This window comes from Diprion similis, chromosome 2 (assembly GCF_021155765.1).
Source record: "Diprion similis isolate iyDipSimi1 chromosome 2, iyDipSimi1.1, whole genome shotgun sequence".
NCBI lineage: Eukaryota > Metazoa > Arthropoda > Insecta > Hymenoptera > Diprionidae > Diprion > Diprion similis.
Window position 1 is genome coordinate 88,386 of NC_060106.1, and position 20,728 is coordinate 109,113.

A 20,728-nucleotide genomic window follows, 5' to 3' on the forward strand; every position below is an offset into this window, starting at 1 on the left:
CGATAACCAGAAGAAATGCCTTCGGATGCCTGTTGTCTGATGGAACAACGGAACAACCAGGTTCGATGGTTGGAACGGTGGCACCAATCGAGAAACTGGGGTCCTAGCCACCAAAACGTTTTGACCATCAGGTAAGGTATGATTTTCATCCTATTATCCAAACTTGAAACTTCAAGTCTGTCAGAGCAAACGAATTTTATCATTGAATACATGTGAAAATATTGTAATATGCAAATATCATAGTATCAGAAATTTACTTACACGCTTCAACGCCTGACAACTTTAGTCTCGCTTCGATGATGGTTGTTTCCCACCTGAAAATATTAAAAGATATTATAATCAGACAAGAGCTTCTCATTGTTCTAAATACCACTAATTATCAATAAATTGCGACAGAAAAACGAATTGCTACTTTTTGCACTCCTAAGCTTTGTGTTTCAAGATACACTATTTCTTTTATTCCTTGTTACTGATTTTATTTTAATATTTCATGTTCATCGGCACTGATTACTGGCTTCCGGAGCACTGCACTGTGACAAATCTACTCTGGAGCAACCTTCTACTGGGTTTCAACAATCCATTTATTTTTAATTTCATGTAAATAAAGAATCTGTTTAAAATAAACAATATTTTTACTTACCTGCCTCAGTTTGCCTAGACTCCCACTCGTTGATGACGTTCCACATTCAATTTCAGATTTCTTCTTGCAATAAATAACTGATCCAATTTCTGTAGCTTTTGATATTTGTTTCTCCATTGACGCCTTTATTGTGTCGATTAAATATCTTTTAATGTCAACTACGGTATTGCTGAATGAAACTTTTCTTAGAAAATTCACGATAAGTAGGAATAAATATCAACATAACCTCAATACGCTACTTTACGCGCGAGATATTCAGAGCCTTGTCAAATTTCGTGTACGTTGGTCGCCTTGGTTAGCTGACGAAAATTACTCCGCGGGGCAATTTTACTGTCCAATGAAATTGAATCATTTGGCGCATGCGCCGTTCCTGTTTAGTTTCTACAGATGGTCCCGGTATGTCGGTCAAATAGTCTTCAAAGACTATCTTCCTCAAGAATACTTGTTTCATTTGAATTATTCGCATGTTGCCATAAGATTTTATGCAATGAAACTGATTGTATAAAAAAACAATGATTGTGCCAAAAGTTTATTGCAGTACTTCGTCAGTGAATCGATTAAACTGTATGGAAAACATTTTGTGGTTTATAACATACATAATTAGTAGTAATACAATGCCGGTTCTGCGTACAGATTCCTGTTACCGACACTTAACGACATTTTCCCCAGACTCAAACCCTTCTCCGCGATGAAGTCACAGTCCACTGTACCGACCGTAGATCAAAATGGTGCTACATATTCATCAACCGAAGGTTCAACCTTACCAACAGTGTTATCGGCCGAGGGTCAAAATCTTGCTGCTTTACCGACCGTTCCATCGACCGAAGGTCAAAATCACGTGGCTTTACCATCGGTCTCGCTGTTATTCCCCCCTACCGACGGTCGAGGTGTAGCGGAGACGCAAGCCATTCTGTTCCCAACGTTCCCATCTCAGGAATGTTCCGGTTAACTTTGAGCGGCTTGCGATGTGATATTTGACACCCGACATTCCGCAATTAACAGTTCCGAGAATTGTTTTCGTCAACCCGATATCAATTACGTGACATTCTTTTTTCGAAAACTGCTTGTGTGGTCCAAAGACCAGTATGATATCAACCACGTAACATTCGACAATTAATAGTTCCGAGAATGGCTGGGGTGAACCACGTGACATTCCGTTCCCACGATATCGAACCACGTGACGTTTTGTTCGAGTCCAAGGTCCGGTGCGTTATCAACCGCGTGACATTCTTATGAAAAGTCCAAAGTCCGAAGTGATATCAACCACCTGACGTTCTTTTTCCCCCCACCAAATACCACTCCAGGACTTTCATGTAAGAAACCCTTGTGTTTATGTTTTGCAAACGGAAAAATGTGATATCGTATGGTGGCTCCCATGTTCACCGAATGACACGAAACCATGCGTAATAGACACACGTATAGCTTGCTCTATAAAAAGGATTACCATCACAGCAAACGATCATTCATGTTCAAACTTGTCAAGAGCACGTGAGAAGTAAGAAAGATGGAATCCGCGAAATGTTTGAAATTGATCAACATTATGGAATCTGCGTACTAAATGTTGAACGAATCGTCGCCAACGGAGATTCAGAAATGGAATAAATTTGGGATGCAAAATATCCGGCTTCTAAACAAAATTCTGCGAAACGCTCTAACGATGGGTGAGAAAACGAAAATTATCACAACGATCGGACTCTTGAAGTCGCTGGGGGAAAAATTCAAACGGCTTCGAAAAACGGGTGACGGTACGCGAAAACAAAGACGAAGCGATCGCGTACACTGGGAAGAATTGGTGTCTGCTTTCGAGGGAAGAATACGAACAGGATCCATCACCAATTTGAAGCATAAAGACGTGGAGAGGTTTCTAGAAGACGCAAAGTTACTTTCTGTGACAAGACTGAAAAACGCTTTGCGGAAAACGGGGAGCCTGAAAGTAAACGCCTTCCTGGCTTGTAATTCGAAGTAAAAAAGGATGATCACACAGTAGAAGAGAACAAATTCTTCAATACGAAAAACGAAATCATCCTCCAGACAACGGATATTAACGAATGGTTCATCGAAAATGTAACAAACCGTTTGTTAACAAAGGTGGAAGATTTCCAGGAAAAGGATTCAGGCTGGTCGTTACTTGAAATTATCAATCTTGCCGTCAACATTAACAAGTATACGCCACTTCGAGGCGGTCTCTATACCTACACCCCGTTACCGAAGCACATCAGAGATACGAAGGCTGTGGTGAACATCCGAAACAACGACTCGTATTGCTTTCTTTGGTCGGTCACCGCAGCTCTGTTCCCAGCTAACGACAGAAATCCCAACATGACCAGCTCGTATCCACATTTCAGCTCAGTGCTACGGTATGACAGTATAAACTTTCCTATGTCTCTAGATAAAAATACTATTTCGAAATTTGAAAAACTCAACGGACTTTCCATCAATGTTTATGGTATAGACCAAGATGGTGGGAAAAAAAGTGAAATAGTACCAATTCACTTGAGTCAGAATTAGTCTGATAAACCCGTAATTCATCTCTTGGCAGTGGAAACCGAAATTACAGACGACGATGATGATGATGGTGATGATGTTGATTTAGAATATTGTGAAAAACATAGAATCTATCTTTTTGCTTGGATTCGGAATTTGTCGTGATTGACAAGCTCTCAAATTCCGAAACGTGCACATCATATTTGGTTATGTGATAGATGTCTAACGCATTTTGACTCTGAAAGGTGTTTAACAAAGCACAGAATCGATTGCTTCAAGTTAAACGAGACCAAAGTTGTTTTACCCGAGGAAGAGGAAAAGATTCTGAAATTCAAAAATTTCAAGCACAAAGAAACCGTTCCGTTCTGTATTTACGCGGATCGAGAATGCTTGTTGCAAGCTACTAACATTCAAGTGTCAGAAAATAGAACAATTTACCAAAATCCTATTCCTTACAGTATAGGATATTACCTGCATTGCAACTTTAACGATTCCATTTCAATGTTCAAAATTAACCGCGGGGAGACTTGCATTGAATGGTTTAAGAACGAGTTGGAGCAATTGGCACACTCGTTAGAAACGCATTTTAAAACTATTGTACCTATGGAGTCGCTGAACTTCAATCAAATTACCGAATTCAATTTATCAAAGGTATGTCATATTTGTGAAAAACCGTTCACGCGCGAAGACGTCAAACACCGTGATCACTGTCATTTCACAGGAAAGTACCGTGGTCCTGCGCATCAAAGCTGTAATCTTAATTATCAAAACTCGCATACCATCCCAGTGATATTTCATAATCTGTCGGGATACGATTCGCATTTTTTGATTAAACATTGGCCACAACGGCCACAACTTTTCAGGGTACTATTCAGCTTTTACCCGTGAACAAAGAAAAGTACATTACATTCACAAAACATGTCAAGGGGACAGATATAAAGTTTAGATTTCTCAGATTCGTTCCGTTTTATGCCCAGCAGTCTCGAAAAATTGGCAACATTTTTGAATGACAATCAAAAAGCAATTACACGTGAATTTTGCACAAGCTCTGAAAAATTCGAGTTATTAACCAGGAAGGGTGTTTTTCCGTACGATTACATGGATGGTTGGGAGAAGCTCGAGGACGTAAAGTTACCACCTAAAGGAAGATTTTATTCAAAATTGAACATCCAAGATATTTCGGATAACGATTACGCACACGCGTGTAAAGTTTGGCAAGCTTTTAACTTTAAAACGTTGGGGGAATATTCAGACTTATATTTGCAAACTGATGTTTTTCTGTTGGCTGACGTTTTTGAAAACTTCCGACAAAATTGTTATGCAACGTACAACCTGGACCCGTTACATTATTTTACAGCGCCCGGTCTCTCGTTTGACGCAATGTTGAAATGTACCGGTATCGAACTCGAGCTTCTCACTGATATTGATATGCTTATGTTTATAGAAAAAGGTATTCGAGGTGGTGTGTCTCAATGCTCTAATCGATATGCAAAGGCTAACAATAGATACATGAGAGATGCTTTCAATCCAACGCTCGAAGAGTCTCATCTCATGTACTTCGACGTTAACAACTTGTACGGTGCGGCTATGAGCTTTGCTCTGCCATGCAGTTCTTTCGAATGGATAATAGATTTCAGACAATTTGATGTTTTTGCCATCACAGACAAAGCGGAGTTTGGCTACATATTAGAGGTAGATTTGGAATATTCCGAGGAACTGCATGGAATGCATAAAGATTAACCACTGTGTCCGGAACACTACATACCTCCCATCTCACAAAGTAAGCAACCAAAATTGACGACCACGCTACTTTCCAAGCAAAACTACGTTGTTCACTACCGCGTCTTGAAACAATGCTTAGAATGAGGTTTGAAACTAGCTAAAATTCGTAGAGTTCTAAAGTTTAGACAAACACCGTGGCTCAAAAAGTACATAGATTCAAATACAGACTTACGCACAAAATCAAACAATGAATTCGAAAAAAACTTCTATAAACCGATGAACAACGCAGTTTTTGGTAAGACAATGGAAAATGTTAGGAAGTATAGAGATGTCAGGCTGATCACGAAATGGGATGGAAGATACGGTGCTAGAGCTACTATAGCCAAACCAAATTTCCACAGTTGTACAATCTTTGATAAAGATATGATAATAGTTGAATTGCGTAAAACGACAGTCAAACTCAACAAACCATTGTATGCAGGCTTCTCCATTTTAGATTTCGCGAAGACCTTTATCTACGATTTCCACTACAAGTATATTAGAACGAAATTTGGGCATCAGGCGTAATTAATGTACACTGACACGGATAGTTTGATATATCACTTCACCGTCCCCAACATTTATGAATGCATCAGACAGGACTTGGATAAATTTGATACCTCCGATTATCCACCTGACAACGTCTACGGAATGCCGTTGGTTAGCAAAAAGTTCTGCGTTTGATGAAAGATGAGTGTAACGGAAAAATAATGGCGGAATTTATTGGCTTAAGAGCGAAGTTGTACTCATTCAGAGTGATGGGGGAGGATAAAGATGAAAAACGAGCCAAGGGTGTCAAAGGATCCCTGTTAAAAACTATAACCTTCAATGATTACTTAAAGTGTGCTTTGGAACACGAAGATTTAGTCGAACGTCAGAGTCTGATACAGAGTCAGAAGCATCACGTCTATACCATTGAACGGAAAAGAGTAGCACTGAGCTGGAACGACGATACGCGTATCGTATTTCGGAACACAACCGATACGCTGCCGTGGGGCTACAAGACCTGCAGTTGAACTGAACATCCGTATGAATTGTATCTCTGGGATGTAAAAATGAAGACAAATACTTGAAAAATAATTTCGTTTATTTAACATTACATATCAGATTCATTTATCTAACTGTTGTGTGTAGTATCAAAACCTAGCCACTTGACGTATAATTTTTTTCTCCGCTTCTGAAGCACCTTCTCCACCAGATAGATGTCCGGATGTTCCACCTTAAGGAGCTCCTGTTCGTAGAAACCACCAGCGATGGGTTGACCTTGGTAGTCTTTGAGCTTGTACGTCACAGGATTGGTATTTTCTACTTGGCTTATTGTGAATATTTCAGTCGTCCAATTGGGAGTGTAACCTTTTTCAAAGACGTTTTCGAACTTGCTGGTTCGAACTTTGTCACCTGTTTTGAACTTTGCCGGTTTGGAAGGTTCCGCTCGAAGCCCTCCTTACGACTGACGTAATACCAGCCTTTCGTTCGCAACGGTGACATCCGATGGTTTCATTCTTATGGTTCGGTGTTTCGTGTTGTTGTAAGCCGATACTAAATCAGATAAGATGTCGAGCCACTTGTAGCTTTCTTGCATACTGAACCGTTTCCACATTTTATTCCTCAACGTACGATCAAACCGTTCACAGATCGAAGCCTTAAAATTACTGTACGTGGAGTGGAGTTTAATTCCATAGCGTGACATAAGAAATTCAAATTTTGAGTTGTAGAATTCCGTTCCTCTATCGACGTGTAATTTTTTTGGTACACGTCCTTGAGTTAGCACAGATTCCATGGCCTTTGTAACATCATCCCCGGACTTGCTCCTTATCGGTACAGCCCACGCTTACTTTGAAAAGATATCAATGACTGTGAGCATATACTTGTAGCCTTTGTTTTGTCCTGCGTATGACATCATATCAACAAGATCCGCCTGCCAGGTCTCGTCGATGCCGCGCACGTCTACACGGCGACGCGGGTAATTCCGGCGTGCAGATTTATGCAGTTCCGTCACCAGCGTTAGCTTTTTCTCGTTCATATTCCAATGCTCTTAGTCTGGTGTCCAATTTGGAAATGATTTCAGCGTTTCAAATCGACAAGTCTCTGCCTGTTCTAAAATCTGCGTAAAAGGTATTCAAAGCTTTCCCCGTGGTGATCTCCAAAGCTTTGATCATTTAATCGAGATTGTCGTTTTGTTTTTGCAGCACGTTGAATTTTCGTCGTAAGATTTTCAATGTTACAGCGTTGTTTTGCTCAACAGGTTCTGCGACATTGCACAGTCTTTTATTCTGTACATCGTAATGACCGTCCGCAGTGATTTGAAATCCGACACCGGGAGGACCGCTGTTGCGACGTATACATTTTATAGCAAAAATGCTGTAGAGTCATTAGATTTTAAGTACGGACATGCCGAACCCGGTATATGGCCTCAGCCAGGTCAGTCCGTGCCGCGCTGTCCGGCAGCTGTAACTATCCCACATCTGGCAAACAATATACTTATTCGGGACCTTCAAATCAAGTAATAAATACCTTTTTGGCGAGTCAAATCATAGCACGAATTTCACCCACATGGGTTTTTCCCATTTTTTACGACACTCAGTTGGTCAACAGATGTGTACGGGAACCAGCCTGGACAACGCGGCTGCGACACGGTCGCCTATTGTTTAACTTTTACACTCTTACCTGGTCCTCTCCCCACTTTCTACGCCATTCCTTTTCATTTTCTCAACCAATCCGAAAATTTGTTATATTCCTACCAATCAGAAATCAGGACCAAGAATTTTTCTGACTTCCGTCTCCTACCCTTAAACCAAAACTCCCACTCCTATTATCATCTACCTCAGAAATATTTCGAAACTAAAACCTCAGTCTAAAACGATCCTCACGGTGGTACACACTAGTACCATCGCCCCGAAACTGAACTAAAGATCATTGGCTCCGGGAATATCTAACTTATATTCTCGTTATTAAACTATCGAAAACAAACGAAACTCATTCAACAAACTAACTTCTAACCAATTTTCTAACTACAACTGTAAACTTCTCACCATATTGATTCGTACTTAAATATATTCAAATATAAATATTATACTCCGAGTCAATCAATATCTTATCCAGAAGTACCTACAATCCTTTAATTAGAATTGTAGGAGTTCACGTCGTGCGAGACGCGATTCCAATAATTGTGCCGCGGACGCGTGAACAACCGCGATTACCCGCAGCTGTGTTTTTATCCAGATGCCGTCCGAACACATCGACGCTCATCTCGGATATGAATGCAAAAGCGATAAGAGCTGCTTAATTAATGATTTCTGCTTCGCGTAGTTCTTCGATAATGGACATTATTTCGTTGTTGTGACTCGGATTACCCGCCGCCTGGGATGCAAGGAGTAGACGAAGACGCTCCACTAACTCGTTTGGATCATCTCAGAAAACGTATTCCGTTTGAACGCCCTGTCGTGTAATCATAGCTTGCGGAAGTAGACCTTTACCCTTTCGCTGAGGTGATGGTGAATAATCCAACAATTCGGCAATGACATTTCTCAATTTGTAACTGTTATCGCTTCGAACAGCTCCGTGAGACGAGTAATACTTTTTATGTGCGTTCGTTTTGAGGATTATGTTTCTATTATTCTCCCGATCTCTGTCACTCAAATAGGACCTGTCCGGCTTCTTTTTGAACAAAAGTTCCAGCAACCCCTTCGTTTTTGGGTAAAGCATATCCCTGATACGGATCTGGTCACTCTCAAAACTCATTAACGAATCACCACTCATTAGTCCGGTTGAGAGGTTGCGTACACCTACACGTTGTCCAATTCACTTTTTCTCGTCTCATCTCTCATCATTTCGAAATACTCATTCTCGGTTTCATCAACAGGTGTTTTTACAATTGTTTTATCTCCTGCCGAAGCAAAGGAATCATCCAATTCCGAGACTGTTTCATTGTTCGTTTCATTTTTCATCTGCTTTATTTCTTGTTTAATTTCTGCCACTTCTTGTTTCAAAGATTTCGTCTCTTTTGTAATATTCACCAGTTCTCGCAACGGAGCCACTACTGGTTTGAAAACGTCGCTCAATTTCCGAGCAGTGGATTCCTTGCCCGACTTAAGCAATCTGTGTTTTCGACGGATCGCAGCACTCGCTCGAGCGATCTGATGTAGGTCTTCTTTTTGCTCAGCAATTTTGGAGCTCTGCATGTTGACGCAACTGAGTCTGCAACGCTACTGTGTCTCTCGCTTGGAAACGCAAGATTTTTATTACTTTTCCAAGCTAATGAGAGAATCGAATCCCTTCCTACAACGTCCTTGGTTGGGCTCGCTGTCTTTGTCGATCACAAGAAACCCGTACTTATCACCGTTTCAGTATGCGGAGCACACATCTTTGAACTGTATGTGAGACATATCGGTGTTCACATGGTCGTTGTATACGTGTCTCAGGTTCATATCGTCTTGTTTGAATAACACGAGTAAGTTTACGTTGTCGCGCACGAGATGTTTGGGAATACGCGCGTACGTCTGACAGAGATAGAAACAATCAACATCGTGATGCCTGCCCATGCAGAAGTAGGCTCTCATATTGTCCTGCTTCTCGCACGCTACATCATCAAAAACGATTATCGAGTTGGGTCGTGCTTCGTCCGGTGTAATCACTTGCTCACGCTTGGTATAAGAAAAATACTCCATATTCTCAATGTTGTCCAACAATTGCTTCAACGATTGGTACTTCGCTTGGTTAAGCGATTTTGAGTAGATATAGATATTTTCAAATCTAAGTCCATTGGAATAGGTTATAAGTGTGAGCAACGCATTTGTTTTACCAGAATTAGACGGTCCGCAGAATATTGCACGCACACTGTTCGGAAGTAATTCCCCATGCCGTTTTTGTCTTTTCACATTTTGCTCTGAAAGTTTGTCGAAATTTATCACGGGAAGCTGAGTAGGTTGTGCCTCAAACCGCATGTAGGACATGACTGACCAGATTTGCTATAAATACCCCGGTTTTAAACCTTTCCCGTCAGTCAGAGCCTGAAGATGATCGTGCACAGAAGTAAACGAAGCAGCAAACGGCAACATCGCGGTAAAGGTCTGTTGAATAAAATCAATCTGTTGTTATTACTATAGTATATAATAAGAGTTATCAATACTGTAGACCTGGTACATAGTTGACAAAGAGACTCGCGCGAGGTGATCCGGGAATCAATCCTATCGACGCAGCTTGCAAGAACCATGACATGGCTTACTCGCAAAATCGTAAAAATCTTGAAGTCAGGAACGCGGCTGATAGGGTATAGGCTAAAAAAGCGTGGAAATGGGTCTTCGCACCGGACGCCAATTCAAGCGAGAAAGCAGCGGCTTGGGCGGTAGCTAATACAATGAAAGTGAAATCAAAACTAGGAATGGGAATTCGAAAACCGAAAAACGTGACATTACGAAAAATTATAAGTGCTGCGAAACGATCCATGATTCCGAGCAACGATGCAAAAGTAGCTATCAAGTCTGCGCTTAAGGGAGCTGAAAACGCTGTTCAAAAAGCGGGTGGTAAATGTAAAGTGCGAACACCGCGCGTACTACCGGTACCTTCAAAAGTTGGTGAATTTCTACCATTCTTGATGCCCATTTTCGCTGGACTTAGTGCTAAAGGCGCGATAGCTGGTGGTGCGGCAGGTATAGCAAAAGCTTTGAACGATGCGACCGCTGCTGAACGAGAACTGGAGGAGAGCAAACGGCACAACAAAACCATAGAAGCTATCGCGTTGGGTAAAGGACTTCATTTGAAACCGTATAAAACGGGTCTCGGTCTCCATCTTCCAAAAAACTAGATGCGAAGCTACCACGTCGAGCGTTGACCGATTGAGACATGTTGAAATATGCAAAAATCTTCAAGATTCCCTATTTCCGCGGTGTTTTCATGCGAAACGAAATGCCCAAAAACGGTCCACGAAAAAACGAGTCAGCTGTAGTCAAGCTCGACGACAAAGACGGTCCAGGAGCACACTGGGTTGCGTACAAGAAACGTGACAATAACATCGATTACTTTGACGGTTTCGGTAATCTTTAACCACCCTCGGACCTCATAAAATATCTCGGTATTGGTAGCGTTGCATACAATCATGAAAGGTACCAGGATTACGATACCTTTAAATGCGGACATTTGTGTTTGAAATTTTTGAGCGATGAGCTATATATAAATATGGTTCATAATTCAGCACAGCCAGTCTATTACTCGCAACCATGGATGATTCACCAACGTTAACAATTTCGGGAACCTCTTCGATTCTCCAAGCGCAATATTTCCCACCGATTGAACTTGCTCGTGATAAAAGTTATGCTCTTGGTTTGGTAGAATCGTTAACCTTTAATTCGATCCCCAACGTTGATGTTGGTCACAATAAAATTTACGTGGCTGATAGAGTGATCACCATACCTACTGACAGCTACGAGATTGAAGGCATAGAGAAGTACCTCCAAAACGTGCTAAGAAATACAAACATCAGGCTCGACATTAAGCCCAACAACAACACATTACGCAGCGAAATCACATGCAACCACATTCTAAACTTTGAACCGGACGATTCCATTGCTCAACTTTTGGGATTCACGCATCGTGTATTGGAGGCTGATAGAACTCACGAATCAGACGTGCCTGTAACTATACTCAAGGTCAACGCGTTGCGAGTTGAGTGCAGCAATACCACAGGTGCCTACATCAACGGACGTAGAGTACACACTATTCACGAATTTTTTCCAACTGTCCCACCAGGATATAAGATCGTGGAAGTGCCGTCGCACGTCATTTACCTTCCGATCACCGTCAGGACCACAAATCACGTTCAGCTTCGGTTAGTAGATCAAGACGGAGACTTGGTTAATTTTCAGGGTAAAGTTATAACTACGAGACTACACATCAAATCTCAATGAACGATGGGTATCGTTTATAACAGACAGCCAAAGAGTAGGTATATCAGTCAGTCGACATGTCCCTATCAAGTCAGTCATCGATCGATTCACGAACCGTTAACAGCTCGGAACGTGGAGTTCCTGATAGCTCTGGGCTTGAAACTGACACCTTTTGGGAGAGGATATTCCGGCAAATAAGAATCCGATTTAGCTGTTTCGTCGTCTGCTACGTACCATGGAAGAAGCAATCTTAAACATTCAAACACCGGTCATCTTTGACGAATTCATTGCGCATTACGAAATTGACGCTCACAAACCTTACGCCTCGTCAACTTTCTACAACAGCGATGAAATTCGAATCACCGATCAGCATCAGGATTTATGCATATTACCCGGCAAAAGTTTGGTCCATATCCACGGACGACTGTTAAAAGCTGATGGAACAGCGACTGTGAACACGCAGCTCGTAAACAATGCCATCTGTCATTCATTTGAAGAAATTCGCTACGAAATTAATGCGGTTGAGATCGACAGAAGCAAGAATGTTGGCTTGACAAGTCTAATTGAGGGTTACGCTTCTCTGAACAATGGTCAGAGTTGGCTGATGGAGAACGCAGGATGGCTTGACGTGGAAGAGAAGGAAAAATTAACGGATGCCGAGAGTAATTTTGACGTATTGATACCGCTCAGCACGATACTGGGTTTCGCTGAAGACTACCGCAAGATCGTTGTCAATGCCAAACACAAGTTGATTTTAACGAGATCCAAAACTGATGTAAACGCGATTGTGCAGAGTCAAGAGGAGGAATACAAAATCGTGATCAATACAGTGGAATGGCTCGTGCCCTATTTGAAACTTGCGGATCAGAAAAAAGTTGACCTGCTGAATTTCGTTGAGAAAGACCCGCCTATTTTAATGAGCTTCCGCAGTTGGGAATTGTACGAATATCCTTCACTTCCCACTACATCGAAACACGTTTGGACTGTGAAAACTTCCACTCAGCTTGAAAAACCTCGATATGTAATTTTGGCTTTCCAAACAAGTCGAAAGAACAAGATCGGCAAGAACGCAAGTCATTTCGATCACTGCAATGTCACGGACGTCAAGCTGTTTTTAAACTCACAATCTTGTCCGTACACTAACCTGAACCTAAACATGAGTCGTAATCTGTACGCACTCTTGTACAAGATGTTCGCAAACTTCCAAGCTACCTACTACGACAAGAACCCCGAGCCGTTGCTGACAAGGAGTGAATTTCTTCAGAAGGCTCCCTTATTCGTTATTGACTGTTCAAAACAAAACGAATCCTTGAAGTATGGACCCGTTGACATCTGCCTTGAATTCGAAGCTAAAGCCAACTTTCCCGCTGAAACATCGGCATACTGCTTGATTGTTCACGATCGAATCGTTGAATACAACCCACTCAGTGGTGGGGTGAAAAAGTTGGTATAAAAGCTGACCAATTCCCACCACCTTTCACAGTTGAAACATGGAGCTCATCGTTGATATACAAGGCTTCCGTAGACCTTGCGACAACACCTTCACGTTGAAAGAATTGGCTGTAATTTTTCGTTTCTTTTCAAACCACCTGACGAATGGGAGTATCTAGACGTCAAATACAAAAGCCAAAATTCATGGTTGCAACGCAATTTTCACGGTCTACCTTTGAGCTGTGGAAATATACTGTTCGAAAAAGTGGAATGTACAATTGAATACGAGCTGTGCAAAGCTCGCAGGGTGTGGGTGGAGGGAGAAAAAAAACGAGATTGGCTGCTCAAAATTGTCCCCAAAGTTCAAATCATCGATTTGCTGGACTTGGGCTGTCCATCGCTTCAAACCATTCAAAAAACTTCGGCTGTACATGCACGATGTGACGAGCACACAATACCCAACGCAAACAGTGCAGCTCGAAACGTCATGTTACTCCAAAATTGGTTACTGAATCACCATGTTGTACGGATGGCGACGGTGAGCGATTTGTGGTACTGCGCAGAAGCATCTACAAGAACGATCCCGCATTCCTGGCGAAAATATCATCCTGGTTACGATACTTTTGAATAAAATTATTGCACTAACGTTATAAAGTAATTTCAATAAAGCTTTTTTTTAAATATTTATGCATTAATTTGATACCTCACCTTTCGCTGTTAAGAGTAGAATTTCTCCCATACTAATATCATTATCAGAAGGAGAAAGGTTTTACGCTATATGACAAACGCATAATAATTTCATTCATTTTTTATTGTTTTTATGGAACGCATGACTTCTACAAGGTAGTGGATACGTGATGTTCACATCATACATAAAAAAATTCAAGTTGGCCATACGGTCCACCAAGGTAGCGTATGCGCAATCGTGCATCCTTACTGGCTGTGGTCACCTTCTGGAACAGCTCTTCGTCTTCTTGGAGGGCTTTATTCAACTGGTTTGGAAGAAAAATGGTAAAGGAATCCTTCAAGTCTGCAACCACTTTGTCGCCGAACTTCGTATTCACTTGACGAACACTGCTTACTCTGTACTCGTAGCATTCGTCAAGGTCTGCCAGTTTTTTCAATGGCAAGAAAGTCTCCAAGCGTGCGATTTCATTTAATTTTGTAAAGTCCATGATGATGGTTACTGTTGAGTCGTATTTCCTCAAATCTTCTTGTGAGTTGATACAGTTCGGATCTGATTTTTAGGAGTTGTTTTACTTCTTCGATATTCTTGATTAAAAGTTGTAGACGCTTCTTGAATTCAAGTTGTTGTTGATGCGGAGTACTTTCCATGGAGAACAGCTTCAAACTGACGCTGACCTTTGCAGTTCCAACTTTTATAACACTGCTCCCCCACTCGCGTTTTGAAATTTGGTGGGAAGGGGAAAAGAATGTCACATGGTTAAAATCACTTCAGACTTTGGACTTTTGATAAGAATGACACGTGGTTCGATATCGTGGGAACGGAATGTCACGTGGTTTACCCCAGCCATTCTCGGAATTATTAATTGTTGAATGTTACGTGGTTGATATCATACTGGTCTTTGAACCACACAAGCAGTTTTTGAAAAAAGAATGTCACGTAATTGATATCGTGTTGACGAAAACAATTCTCGGAACTGTTAATTGCGGAATGTCAGGTGTCAACAGATGGGTACGTTGGGAACAGAAGGGCTTGCGTCTCCGCTATACCTCGACCGTCGGTAGGGGGGAATAACAGCAAGACCGATGGTAAAGCCACGTGATTTTGACCTTCGGTCGATGGAACGGTCGGTGAAGCAGCAATATTTTGACCCTCGGTCGATAACACTGTTGGTAAGGTTGAACCTTCGGTCGATAAATAGGTAGCACCATTTTGATCTACGGTCGGTACAGTGGACTGTGACGTCCTCGCGGAGAAGGGTTTGAGTCTGAGGAAAATGTCGGTAAGTGTCGGTCACAGGAATCTATACGCAGAACCGGAATTGTATTACTACTATAATTTAGTGCATTTACCTGACAATGTGTTGAAATTTGGTCATTTGGATACAATTAGTGCCTTCTCATTTGAAAGCTGTTTATATTTTCCTTCAAAAATTATAAAAAAGGTGAAAAACCATTACAGTAGCTTCACAACCGTCTTGAAGAACGTGCAAACTGTGGTTACCAGCAAGAAATTATTAAAAACGTTTCACGAAACACCCGAAGTATCTAATTTCAATCGTGAAATGACCAAATTTAGCAAATTTCGTTCACATGATAAATTTAATTACGGTAGATTTATTTTAACCGCTCCACAAACTTGTTATTAATTTTGTTATCTTAAAAATAAAAATATTTTTTGCGTGAGTAATATTTTTAAAAACAACGGAAAATTTTTTTTGAAAGGCAAGACTTCAAGTAATTTGAAAAATTTAAACAATTACCCTATCAATTCAAGACTTTTTATAGTTACTGGAAATACGTGGTCCAATTTTGGATATATTAAAGCAAATGATGTTACAAGAAAAGCTGTTTGCATACCCGAAAATGGTAAATAATTTACTTTTTTCCATTGATTCATTCTTTGAATTAAATATGCGAATTGTTAAATTTGAAAAATATACTTACGCTTAATCATTTATTATTCATGTATATGTAGCGTATAAAAATATAAGTGATTATGATGGAAAGGAACAAATAATTGTATTATTATCAAGTCCGTCATTCGTTATAATTGGAATTTTGCGCGCTGTTAGCAACGCGCCATCTTATGTCGGAGTGCATTAAGTATTTAGTATTGAAAACACGTGCGTTTCACTTAAAAGTTTGGTGCAATTACTTGTAGGCATTTTTATATGCATTAAAGGTGTTGTGAATCGAAATTCGTAAAAAATGAAAATAAATCCTGGTCATCAAATAGTGTTAGCGTTGTCGAGAGCTAGACCTTTATATTTGCTCAATTTCAATTTGGGATTTCGGAAGGGAAGGAGCCAATACAACTTTATCGCTTGATTTAGAAGAACTGAACACCTTATTATTATAATTAAACACGGTATAAAAGAGGCGCCCGAGGACTCGCTGTAGCCCACGCCAACTTCTCGCGACACACACCTCAACCCCCTGCAGCGCACGCAGCCACATCCATTCTCTCTCTCTCTTTCTCTCTCTCTCTCTGCGCTTGTTGTACCGAAACACCGCACGAAGGCCTATAGGCATTCATTTGCAGTGACGACGGCGTATGTTTGGAATGCACTTCCCCCGAGCGTCACTGATGCGCCGTCGCTCTCTGCGTTCAAAACCGCGCTTAAACTGTGGTACCTGGCTCGGACTGATCTACGTCCGTGATGGCTCCTTACCCTCGACAAATGACTCGTATACGGGTGTGCAGGCACTCATACCCTCCAAGAGAGAGGAAATATTAATATTAATATACTCTACTTTAAACTCTCGTCAAAAAAAAAAAAAAAAAAACCTATCTTGTATCTCATGATACAAAACTCTGTATTCTCGCATGTTATCATTCAATGAATTGTACTAGCCTATCTGGTGGTTTGGCCACAAACCGCAATATTTGTTCAACTTTGGGCAATAAATCTTATTATCAATCAATCTCTCTTTCTCTCTCTCTCGTTTGAGACGTTTGAGACGCGGCCCGTATCAGGGTCCGCCTACATTGCACAATTATACGCCTTCAAAGTAAAATAAAAAAGAAAAAAAAAAAAAAAAAATGAACGCAGTGGTAGCAGTGTGTCTAAGCGTGCGGTGACTGCTCGAACTGGACTCGTGGGTGCATCGCAGCGACAGTTTAGTGTATTTTATTTTCGCCCCATCAGATTATAGATCTTGGTGACGGTTTTCTCGTTTAACGCGCCGATCGTTTGCGCATCGTTCATCTGTATAGATCTGACATAGGTGATATAGGTGTCATATATGTGCGAGTGGGACACAGTATACATGGTCGATTAGACTGTGTGTCTACTGTGTATATAAACATTTTTCAGGTGTATTCCTGAACACTCTGACTTTATTATCGTGACATTATTACCGTGAGTCGTGTTGTTAGTATTGACGTGAGAGATAGCCATCTGGCTATTTGGAATCATATTTAAAGGCATTTAAAGGCTCGACTGTTGACACACACATACACACACGTATATATATGTGTGCGCCGTTGAAACTTTTAATGTACAGTTGCAATAGGTGACAGCGAGAATGGAGAAAGGGAAATGGGAATGCGATGCATGTAAAAAGGAAATAAAAACCGAAGTTATCAAATGTCGACCGTGTGGGAAAATATTTCACCGAGGATGTGTACAATTCCATAAAAAACAAAATAAGGATAAAGAATTAGTAACATGCAAAGGAGAGAAGGACAAGGTGAGTCGCATTAGAGAAAAAAGTAGAATAGGACAAATAGATAGAGGCAGCAACGTCAGTGGTAACACAGAGATAATGAAGACAGATCCAATAGAGATAACACTCCAAAAGATCCTTGAAATTGTAAAAAAAATGAAAACAGAGAAACAAGGAAAGGAAGAGATTAAAAACATAGTCAAGGAAGGAATAAAGGAAATAGTAAATGAAGAAATGCGAGGAATACGAGAGGAGATGGAAAAAATCAAGAAGTTATGGAGTAAGGTCAGCAACACAGCAGCAAGTCAAACAGTGGAAAACTATGCAGCTGTTGTAAGAAGAAATGAAGGAGATAACCTACTTGTCATAAAATCAAAAACGATACAAGAAAGTGTGGAAACATCGAAGGACGTGCGAGAGAAAGTAAATACAAAAGCAATACCTGTCGGAGTCTCAAGAATCAGAAATGGGAATAATGGATCGTTAATAATCGGATGCGACACAAAAAAAGAATTGGCCGAATTGAAAACGACGGTCGAAACAACAATGAGTGATGAGGTAACAGTGACAGAGGTGAAACAGAAGAATCCGAAAATGAAGATAGTAGGTATACAAGATGAAGATATGGAAGACGATGACGATACAATACGAGATGCAATAACGACCCAAAATAACATTGATACAGAAAACGAAAAATTTTATTTCAATATTGTCAAGAAGCAGATGAAAGAAGACAGAGAATGAGAAAGAAATGGTGCGATTATAGCAAAAGTAGATGCTGAGACACATAAGGAAATAATGAGAACTGGAAGAGTAAGCATCGGCTGGATGAGATGTATGGCGTATAACTTCGAAAGTGTCATGAGATGCTTTAAATGCTGGGGCTATAACCACATGGGTAAATACTGTAAGAAGGAAGAGGTATGCAAGCGATGTGCTGGAAATCATAACAGTGAAGAGTGCCAAGAAACAAAACAACAATGTATCAATTGTAAGAACAGAAGACAAATATATAAAGATAAAACGCTGAAAGATGACCACGACGCGATGCACCGAAATTGCCCGAGTTATTTAAGAAAAATAGAAGAGGAACGAAGACGAATAAAAAAACCGGAGCAATAGCAACGAAAGCACAGAATAACAGAGAAAAAGGATCTCTTTCTCTGTTCCAATGCCAGAAGTGTAACGGCGCATAAAGAAGAATTGGAGATGCAAATATTCAAGAAGATGAGCCCAGCAGTAGTAGCGTTAACGGAGACGCGTTTAACACATAGCATAGGGGATGGAGAAATTAACATAGAAGGATACATGGCAGTAAGATGTGACGCAGAAGCAAGGGAAACAGGCGGCGTAATGTTATATATGAAAGACTCAATTAGATTTAAAGTGATTTCATGCACACAAAAACCCAAAAATTATTGGTGTTTAGCGATTTGGATGAAAGATGAGCAGTAAACCGGGGCAATAGCTGTGGTATATCGCTCACCGAGCGCAGCAGAAAAAGATTTTATTAGCTTTATCAAAGAATTCGGTGAAGAATTAAGTAATAAAGGAGAGTATGGTATAATGGGCGATTTTAATATAAATATGATAGAAGAAACGTATTATTCGAGAAAACTACGTAGGATAATGCTAGAATTAGGGTTAAAGCAGCAAGTAAACAACTGTACAAGAGTGACAGAAACTAGTCAAACAATGATAGATTTAGTCTTTGCAAATACAGAGATAATAACGAACGTGCAATATACGCCAGCAATTACAGATCACGCGTGGATAAAAATAGAAATGAATGAAAGAAAAGAGAAAACACAAGGATATAAAGAATTTATAGCTAGGGATATGAAATATTTCTCATCAAATCGATTTGAAATTGCATGGAGGGAAATCGAAAGAGAACCTAGGGCGGAAAAAGGGTTAAGAAGAATAGACGTGAAAGGTAAGGATCTAATAGATAATATTGTAAATACACTGGATAGAGTAGCTCCATACAGAAAAGTAAGAATCCCAGTAAAGTGGATTGATAAAAAATGGTATACGGAAGAAATTAAAGATTCAACAAGAAGTAGAGATAAAGCATACAAAATAGCTAAAATAACGAATAATAGATTAAACTGGAAGGTATTTAAAAGAAATAAAAACCAGGTAGTGAAAATAATCAAAAAAAAAAAAAGAAAAAAGAATACTATGAGAAAATGATAGATGACAAAAAGAAGAATATGTCAGAAATGTGGAAAACACTGAAGGAAATTATAAAAGGGAAGAATGAGAGTAAAATGCAGGAAGATATAAATTTTGAAGGGATAGAACCTAGGGAAAGAGGACAAGACAATAGAGTAAATGAATTTAATAAATATTTTACTTAAATGCCAGTTTTCTGTCTCTTCTCGAATTAATCATTCGAGAAAGAGTTTTTCGTCGGTCAATTCGACGTGACGAGTGTTGAGCCGCGAGTCGTTTCCCCAAAAATCTCTTCGAAGTCATTGAGCCCCTTTTTTTTGAGAATTGCCCCCTTGTTTTGGAGCTGATAAGTTATCGAGCCATTAGATCATAGTTTCAACCCCTTTCTTAGTGTTTTTGTTGAGCCCTGTCGTCAATTAACAGCACTGTGTCTCTTTCCATATCGAATTTGCCCCGGTTTTTGTGTGTTTTGCGATGCCGGCGAGCGAGAACTTTGTTTCGTTCGATCAATCGGGTCTCACCGGGGAAACCCGATTCGAACGTCCGCGTGGTTCGCTCGGCCGCGAGGCTTGCTCACCAAGTGTTCCCTCTTTGTCATCACGTATTAAATTATAGCTGTTAAATTCTTTATTGTTGTTTTCTTTGATCTTTTACGTCCATTTTGAAACGGTTGCTGGACCGTCTGATCGTGGGATTTCCATAATTACTATTTTTTCGATTTTTGAAAATGATTTTTTTTTTTCTATAAATCATTATGAATCATTTTTGTTACTGTATAGTATTTTTGCCGATACTCAGATTTTATTTTGACACTTTTTGCTTCCTCATAGGGGGAAGCTATGTGACGGTGAAAATTGTTTTTTCCAGTTTTCAACGCCAACGTGCTTAAAATGTCCTAAAACGTCGAAAAATCATATCTAAAAATGTGTCCGGATGTGTGTGCGTGCGCGTGTGTGTGCGCGTGTGCGTGCGTGTGTGCGTGCGTGTGTGTGCGCCT

At 40.4% G+C, this 20,728-nt stretch overlaps 2 protein-coding genes across 2 annotated transcripts; one reads left to right on the top strand and one right to left on the bottom strand.

Annotated features, from left to right (window-relative positions):
* Window positions 1-2,297: 2,297 nt before the first annotated feature.
* LOC124413417 lies at window positions 2,298-4,864 on the top strand. The gene is made up of 7 exons (XM_046893976.1): window positions 2,298-2,573; window positions 2,672-3,086; window positions 3,180-3,285; window positions 3,370-3,775; window positions 3,846-3,875; window positions 3,988-4,088; window positions 4,198-4,864. Exons 1-7 carry the CDS (start codon window positions 2,298-2,300, stop codon window positions 4,862-4,864), a joined length of 2,001 nt encoding a protein of 666 aa, XP_046749932.1.
* Window positions 4,865-6,002: 1,138 nt separating this feature from the next.
* LOC124413423 lies at window positions 6,003-6,908 on the bottom strand. Its single transcript, XM_046893984.1, has 3 exons — window positions 6,721-6,908; window positions 6,341-6,537; window positions 6,003-6,283 (listed from the first exon to the last, which is right to left on the bottom strand). The coding sequence occupies exons 1-3, from the start codon at window positions 6,906-6,908 to the stop codon at window positions 6,003-6,005; spliced, it is 666 nt and encodes a 221-aa protein (XP_046749940.1).
* Window positions 6,909-20,728: the final 13,820 nt, after the last annotated feature.

Bases quoted from the DNA above. Each gene is read 5' to 3' on its own strand.
- LOC124413417 (XM_046893976.1), top strand. From the start codon at position 2,298: ATGGGTGAGAAAACGAAAATTATCACAACGATCGGACTCTTGAAGTCG. The intron at 2,574-2,671 runs GTAAACGCCTTC...ATCATCCTCCAG, and splicing joins GGAAAACGGGGAGCCTGAAA to ACAACGGATATTAACGAATG. The intron at 3,876-3,987 runs GTAATCTTAATT...ACAACTTTTCAG, and splicing joins TGGTCCTGCGCATCAAAGCT to GGTACTATTCAGCTTTTACC.
- LOC124413423 (XM_046893984.1), bottom strand. From the start codon at position 6,908: ATGAACGAGAAAAAGCTAACGCTGGTGACGGAACTGCATAAATCTGCA. The intron at 6,538-6,720 runs GTAAGCGTGGGC...CTCCACGTACAG, and splicing joins GTCATTGATATCTTTTCAAA to TAATTTTAAGGCTTCGATCT. The intron at 6,284-6,340 runs GTCAGTCGTAAG...AGTTCAAAACAG, and splicing joins GAACGAAAGGCTGGTATTAC to GTGACAAAGTTCGAACCAGC.